Source organism: Cebus imitator, unplaced genomic scaffold, assembly GCF_001604975.1.
Source record: "Cebus imitator isolate Cc_AM_T3 unplaced genomic scaffold, Cebus_imitator-1.0 Scaffold117, whole genome shotgun sequence".
NCBI classification, from domain to species: domain Eukaryota; kingdom Metazoa; phylum Chordata; class Mammalia; order Primates; family Cebidae; genus Cebus; species Cebus imitator.
In genome coordinates, this window is record NW_016107432.1 from 9,667,579 (window position 1) to 9,675,829 (window position 8,251).

The 8,251-nt window shown below is 44.8% G+C and overlaps 1 protein-coding gene across 2 annotated transcripts in view; it reads right to left on the reverse strand.

Moving 5' to 3' along the window:
• Nucleotides 1-8,251, reverse strand: part of MARVELD3 (MARVEL domain containing 3) — a 19,330-nt gene that overhangs the window by 8,719 nt on the left and 2,360 nt on the right. For both annotated transcript variants that reach the window (XM_017539175.2, XM_017539176.1), the window contains exon 2: nt 6,804-6,931. In XM_017539175.2, coding sequence (XP_017394664.1) covers nt 6,804-6,931 — 128 coding nt within the window. The remainder of the gene's footprint in view (nt 1-6,803; nt 6,932-8,251) is intronic.

Here is an 8,251-nt window from a genome sequence, read left to right on the forward strand (position 1 = left end):
CACTCTGCTGCTCAGGCTGGAGGGCAACTGCAATCTCGGCTCACTGCAACCTCTGCCTCCCAGATTCAAGCAACTGTCCTGCCTCAGCCTCCCAAGTAGCTGGGACTACTGGCATGTGCCACCACGCCCAGCTAATTTTTGTATTTTTGGTAGAGACGGGGTTTCACTATATTGGCCAGGCTGGTTTCGAACTGCTGACCTCAGGTGATCTGCCTGCCTGGGCCTCCCAAAGTGCTGGGATTATAGGTGTGAGCCACTGTGCCCAGCCTCCCTTCTTTATATATGTTTTATGGTGACTACAATTTGTAAGGGGAGAGTTCTCCAAATTTGAAGAAAATCACAGCTTAAAAAACATAATAATTCAGAAAAAAAGCATGGAAGTTATACATCAAAATGTTAACTGTGGTTTTTATATTAGAAATAGGAAAAATTGGCCAGGTGAGGTGGTTCATGCCTGTAATCCCAGCACTTTGGGATGCCAAGTCTGTCAGATCACCTGAGGTCAGGAGTTTGAGACCAGCCTGGCCAAAATAATGAAACCCTGTCTCTACTGAAAATACGAAAGTTAGCCAGGCGTGGTGGCATGTGCCTATAATCCCAGCTACTCAAGAGGCTGAGGCAAGAGAATCACTTGAACCCAGGAGACAGAGGTTGCAGTGAGCCAAGATCATGCCACTGCACTCCAGCCTGGGTGACACAGTGAGACTCTGTCTCAAAAAAAAAAAAAAAGGAAATAATAAGTTAATTAAACGCTTAATGCCTACTGAATTAAAAAAAATTTGTTTTACTGTTCTTAGACTTAAAGTGTAATGCTATTTTCTTTCATTCCCTTAAGAGTGTATCTGGGCTGTGATATTTTCCCAGAGCTGGAATCTTCCCGGGCCCTTGGCTTCTCTTTATCTTAGACAAGGAAAACTGGTTGCTTTTCTTAAAATCAACCTTAGTGAAATATAACTTATATGCAACAAAATGACCCACAGTAAGCATACAGCTTGATGAGTTTTGACAAGTGTATATGCCATGTAACCACAATCAAGACAGAGAACATTTGCATTAGCCCAGAAATTTCCCTAGTAACGCTCTGTAGTCAGTCCCTCACTTTCCTTGTCCACAAACCACTGATCTGCCCTCTCTCATTAGAAACTACTTCTGCCTTTTCAAGAACGCCATGTAAATGGAATCATACAGCTGGGTGCTTTTTTGTGTGTGGCTTCTTTTGCTCCACATCATATACGCTGTGTGCTTCTGAGCTGGAAATTGTACATGCTGCCAACATCGGTCTGTCAACATCCCCCTGACGTCTGATAACCAGATTTTATGCCTGGTTCCAGTTGGTCTATTCCTGAAAGCACAGCTACACACTGTCTAACTGAATTGATGCTCTCTCAAGTATGATCTCTACATGGTATAAATTTCCCCCAGAATGCAAACAGCATTATTGTTTTATTTCTTTTTTAGAGACAGGGTCTCACTATGTCACCATTTTATTTATAAAAGTTATACTTACTTATTACAAAAAAAAAAAAAAAAAGAAAATGTAGACTTAAGGAAACATGCAATGTAAAAATTGCCTATAATACAACCAATTAAAATAATTACTGGGAATATTATATTTTTCCCTTAATTTTATTCATATAGTCATAATTTTTGTTGTTTGCTCTCAATAAGAACACAGTCCTACTTTGTCTACTGCTGTATAACTTATTCTTTTTTGAGACAGAGCCTCACTCTGTTGCCCAGGATTGCAGTGGCATGATCTAGGCTCACTGCAACCTCCACCTCCTGGGTTTGAGTGATTCTCCTGCCTCAGCCTCCCAAGTAGTTGAGACTATAGGTGCCCGCCACCATGTCCAGTTAATTTTTGTATTTTTAGTAGAAACGGGGTTTCACCATGTTAGCCAGGCTGGCTTTGAACTCCTGACCTTTTGACTCACCTGCCTTGGCCTCCCAAAGTGGCATGAGCCACTGCACCTGCAACTTATTCTTTCTTTAAGAATATTGTGGGACTATTTTTCTATCTCAGTAAATATAAATCTACCTCACTATTTTAAAGGATGTATAAATTACCACAGTTAGTTTAAGTCATTTCAATGTAAAGGACATTAGGCTTTTCCAATGATTAGCCATATGGGAGAATTTTAAAAAATTTTTATTTATTGATATTTTAATTACATTTTTTTTGAAATGAGATCTTACTTTGTCGCTTACGCTGGAGTGCAATGGTGAGATCACAGCTCACTGCAGCCTTGACTTCCTGGGCTCAGGTGATTCTCCTACCTCAGCCTCCCAAGTGGCTGAGAGTATAGGTGTGCGCCACCACATCCAGTTAATTTTTGTATTTTTTGTAGAGATCGGGGTCTTTCCACATTGTCCAGGCTGGTCTTCAACACCTGGGTTCAAGTGATCCACCTCCTCGGCCTCCCAAAGTGTTGGGATTATAGGCATGAGCCACGGCACCCAGCTGAGAATTTCTTAATAGAATGTTGGAAGGACTAGGGCTCCCACCCAAGCCCCACATTCCTCTTTTAGGTTTAGAACTAAAGAGAATCACCAGCGCTTGGGTACATGGCCAGCGGTATCCTTAAGCATAAACAGCCAAGGTTCTCCAGGCCTTCCTTATGCACCGCAGAACCCTCCTTACCTGCTGAAGAGTTCTGGTTCTCTGAGTTACTACCCGCCTCTCTCTCTCCTAAGGGCCTGGAGTTCATTTGAAGTCATTCCTTTGCTGACTCTGGCCAAATCATTCAGATCTGTTGAGCTAACATTCTTAAGGATTACTGGTCAACTGTGGTTTGAAATCTTTCTATTTTTATTTTTTGACCTATGACAGCATGGCCAAGTGGTTTGGAAATGTACACTCAGTCCAGATGAGTACTGGATTCGGGTGTTAAGTGAAATAAAGTAGAGGGGATGGAGAGTATTAATGGGGAAATCACCACATACAACTTTTTGTCCCGAGCTTCTCAATGTGATTCGAGTGGATGCCCTTGGCAGGAGGGGCCGGGTGTCTTTCTTTCCCCTCCCAGTGCTGAGGGACAGCGCTCTCCACTCCTCCAACCTCGGGTTCCTAGTCAGGAAACCATCCCACTGAAATACAAGCTCAAACACTCTGAAACCTAAACATCAAGTGAGAGATGGGCACTACTGATGACAGAAATTTTAACTGTCCTGGAAGAAAATTAGATTTAACCTTTAAAGATGCATGGCAGGCCGGGCGCAGTGGCTCACACCTGTAACCCCAGCACTGTGGAAGGCTGAGGTCGGTGGGTTGCCTGAGGCCAGGAGTTCGAGACCAGCAAAGTGAAATCCCATCTTCACAAAAAAATACTAACATTAGCCAGGTATGGTGGGGCGGGCGCCTGTGGTCCTAGCTACTCAGGAAGCTGAGGTGGGAGGATCACCTGAACCTGGGAAACTGAGGCTGTGGTGAGCTGTGATTGTGCTACTGGACTCCAGCCTGGGTGACAGAGTGAGACCCTGTCTCAAAGGAAAAAAAAAAAAAAAAAAAAAAAAAAGGCCAGGCATGGTGGCTCACGCCTGTAATTCCAGCACTTTGAGAGGCCAAGGCAGGTGGATCACAAGGTCAAGAGATTGAGATCATCCTGGCCAACATGGTGAAACCCATCTCTACTAAAAATACAAAAATTAGCTGGCTGTGGTCGCATGTGCCTGTAGACCCAGCTATTTGGGAAGCTGAGGCAGGAAAATCATTTGAACCCAGGAGGCAGAGATGAGCTGAGATCACACCATTGCACTCCAGCCTGGCAACAGAGTGAGACTCCATCTCAAAAAAAAAAAAAGAAGAGAAAAAAGAGATTCATTGCAGCTGGGGCTGGAGAAGCTGAATACAAACCATCATGATTTGAGCACTGAGGGTCTAAGGCGAGAAGGAAAGAACAAAACAGAAAAAGCTGCTTCACATGCAAATGGGGGAGCTAGAAAACGTACCTTCCTACCAGGGGACCTAGGATCCCTTCCTGTCCCTCCAAATAATAAACGAACACAATCTACACAGGCACAGGATTCCCTGCTGGCCTGATAGGCACACATGACACTTGTGCCTGCTTTTTATCACATGTTTATCCTCAGCCCCGACTGCCTGTGCAGGTGAATTTGGGGCCTCTTTCTGCTGGAATCCTCAGTGTTCCCCTGAACTTTGCAAAGGTGAATCACAGGCCAGACTTTAGGTCACCCTAGGAAGTCAGAGGACCATTGTTGCATCCCACTTTTGCAAGTTTGCTATTGAGGTACATGACTTCCGCAATCAGGAAAAGAAGTCACAGAGGATCTACTCTAAGATGGGTCAAAAAATCTTCAGGCAGCTAGGGTGCAGTGGTTCATGCCTGTAATCCCAGCACTTTGGGAGGCTAAAGCAGAAGAATCACTTGAGCCCAGGAGGCTGAGGCTGCAGTGAGCTACCATTGTGCCATGGCACTCCAGCCTGGGCAACAGAGTGGGAGCCTGTCTCTTAAAAAAAAAAAAAAAGAAAGAAAATCTTCAGGTAACCTTTATCTGAACATGTATTTCCTGCATGACACAAGTTCCTGGTATTTAATGGCTGATTCTCTCAACATGACACTGTGTTGTGTATTTATGAGGCTCTGCAGGTCCAGAGTTTTTATTTTTTTGAGGTGGAGTTTCGCCGTTTTGCCCAGGCTGGAGTGAAGTGGAGCAATCTCGGCTCACTGCAACCTCTGCGCCCAGGGTTCAAGCGATTCTCCTGCCTCAGCCTTCCGAGTAGCTGGAAATATAGGCACCTGCCACCATGCCCGGCTAATTTTTGTATTTTTAGTAGAAACTGGGTTTCACCATGTTGGCCAGGCTGGTCTTGAATGCCTGACCTCAAGTGATCTGCCCACCTCAGCCTCCCAAAGTGTTGGGATTATAGGCATGAGCCACTGTGCCTGGCCCCAGAGTTCTTAAAAGCCCTCATGTGTTAGCTTACAACTGCTGAACCATCCCTTCACTACCTTAGCCTAGAAACCAAACCTCCAGGCCCAAAGCCAAACAATCAGGAGCCCAGAATCAAGGTGTGTTTTTCTCAGAAGCCTCAAGCTCTGCCCTCTCTTCCTCGTAAATCAACCACAGAAGAAAAAAATAGCTGTACAGAGAAACCTGTTAACTAGCCTCTAGCTTATTCCTGTTATTTATATTGAGAAAGGAAGGAAGGTCACCATTTGGGGCCTTAGAGTCAGGCTCTAAGTTTTAATTATAGTTCTTTCACTTGACACCTGTGTGACTCTGGATATCTTACTGTACTTCTCTGAAGCTGAGGAGCTGTTGACACAATTACAGGCTGTGAGGTTGTGCCAGTATCTGCAATTAGAGTGATGATCCTTGTACCTGCATTGCCTAGAGCCCTTTCCTCAAAGTTCCTCTAATCCTCTAATCATATATATCTTTGGAATTGTCCTGAGATAAATCTTCAGGCATGAGCTCCATGAGTTCTCTCCTTTAGGCTAGAATGTTTTCTCCCTTAGTCATTGTAAACCTAGAAACATTTCTTACCCTAATCATGTGAACTGTAAGCTCTCACCCAGATAAACCAGATTTTCTTCATTGCTGGCAAGTTTCATTGTTGGTCCAGTTTGACCAAGACCGCTAGGATGGGAACCTGGGGACGTCACATATTGGGTGGATACATGATAGGATGGAAGTGTTTTCAGACTGTGAGTCCTAAATAAGCATTTTTTTAAAAAAATGATTTTTTTTTAAATGAACAGATAGAAAATATCACAGTACTTGGTATATAATAGGGTTAAGTATGGTTTCACAACATTTTTGTTTCTGTGTGTGTGTGTGCGAACTCAGTCTTAATGTAAAAAATGTATATATTTAACAACCTTGTGAATATATTATGTGTATATATGTACATATTATTTTAAAAAATTTTTAAATTTTTAATTGTTTTGAGATGGAATCTCACTCAATCGCCCAGGCTGGAGTGCAGTGGCATGATCTCAGCTCACTGCAGCCTCCTCCTCCTGGGTTCAAGCAATTCTCCTGCCTCAGCCTCCCAAGTAGCTGAGATTACAGGCGTCCACCACCATACCCAGCTAATTTTTGTATTTTTAGTAGAGATGGGGTTTCACCATGTTGGTCAGGCTGGTCTCAAACCCCTGACCTCAAGTGACCCACCTACCTTGACTGCCCAAAGTGCTGGGATTACAGGTGTGAGCCACTGCGCCCGGCCTTTTTTTTTAAAAAAAAAAAAACCTGAGATGGGATATTTGCTATGTTGCCCAAGTTGGTCTCAAACTCCTGGGTTCAAGCGATCCTCTCACCTGGGCCTCCCAAAGTGCTGGGATTACAGGCGAGAGCCACAGTGCCTGGCTTCAGGCAATAAAGTTTAAAAGCCATTGATCAAGTGTTGAGTGTCAGATCTCCAAAGAGATTGGGTGCTGCAATTTGGCTGCTGATGCCAGGTGATTTTCCCTCCATGTTAACACAGAGGCTGCCTCACCAGAGGATGCCTCCTTTGACAGCTGGCAGCTTATAGCCAGTTCTACCTAAAGCCTCTGCACTTCCACCTGGAGTCTAAAGCTGCGAACATGGCTGCTTGGCTCTCCATACCCAGGGCATGTTTAAGGAGAAGCATAGGAAATCTAGCAGCACTTTTGAGACTTTCCTATTTCCTACCTCTTTTTTTCTTTTTGAAAACAAGAACCTCACGTAGGCACAGAAATGAAAATGCTAGGAACACACAAGGGAATTTGCTTAAATTTTTGCTTCACCAGCTCAGATCATCCTTTCCAGAACCACCAGCAGCAGTAAATGGTCAAACAGCCTACAAAACAGCTCACCTCTCCCAGTGCACAAGTATTTGCATTTATGGCATTCCAGGAGTCCTTCCGCCTCTGACTGGTAATATTCCACCTCCTCTTGTCCAGGCTTGGGGGTTGAGGGCAGATATCTCCCTGAAGGGGGTTCACTATAACCAAAAAGCATACATGGCCGTTAGGGGGTCTCTCATTCAATAGCTTGTTTCAGTTTAGAACTCGTGACTCCTTGTGCTGAGCCCAAACATAAAAGACTATGCAGAACAGAAATAGAATGTGTCACAGTATTTTAAACTCCAGATAATTCTCTGGTTTAGTGGCCCCATGAGACATCCAAATACTTGGCCCAACTCCACTAACCACATTACACATGCTGTGATCGGTACCCCTGAGCACCACCTTTGATGATTTGTCTGTCTGTGGCAGCTGTCTAACCAGGTTGCTGTGAGCTGCATTCCTGTGAGTGCAAGTTCTCGGTTCAGCATGCACCAGGCCTCTTCAAAGCCTGTATACATTCACATGACTTGGATGCCCAGGCAGGCATTCTCTTCCTCCCTTTGTTACTTTGGAAAGTGCTGAGTCAGCAATAACTCTCCAGGCATGTGGGAGCTGCAGATAACGGATTTTGACACCATCACATCATTTCTTTCTTTTTTTCCCTTTTGAGACAGAGTTTCGCTCTTGTTGCCCAGACTGGAGTGGAGTGGTGCAATCTCAACTCAACTCCTGGGTTCAAGCAGTTCTCCTGCCTCAGCCTCCGGAGTAGCTGGAATTACAGGCATGCACCACCACGCCCGGCTAATTCTATATTTTTAGTAGAGATGGGGTTTTTCCTTGTTGTTCACATGGGTCTTTAACTCCCTATCTCAGGTGATCCGCCCGCCTCAGCCCCCCATAGTGCTGGGATTACAGGCGTGAGCCACCGCGCCCAGCTATCATCACATCATTCCTGCCTCTGCTAGCCCTGACATTTTCTGTTCCTTCTCCTTCCCTTTATGCAGCACATCCTGAACTTTGTCCATGATTCACGGGGCAGGGGTGGGAGGTGTGCATTCTTTTGCTGGGCTCCCGCAATCTTTCTAGAACATCATGTCTCTTAGGTTTGAAATTTTAAAAAACTTTCAGTGTGCACAGGAGGCCCCTGTTCAGCTCTCTACACTCACAACCTCATGCTCACAGACAGAGCCATGGTGAACTACCCACTTCCCTCCAAAAGATGACTACTTTCCCATGCCTCTGGGTTACTATGGAAGCTATTTTTCTGCTTGGGACACCTTTTCTCTCCCTCCCCAGTCTTCTTCTTTTTCCTTTTTTTTTTTGAGATGAAGTCTCACTTTGTCACCCAGGCTGGAGTGCAGTGTCAATGATCTCGACTCACTGCAACCTCCGCTTCCCAGGTTCAAGCAGTCCTCCCACCTCAGCCTCCCAAGTAGCTGGGATTACAGGCATGTGCCACCGCGCCCGGCTAATTT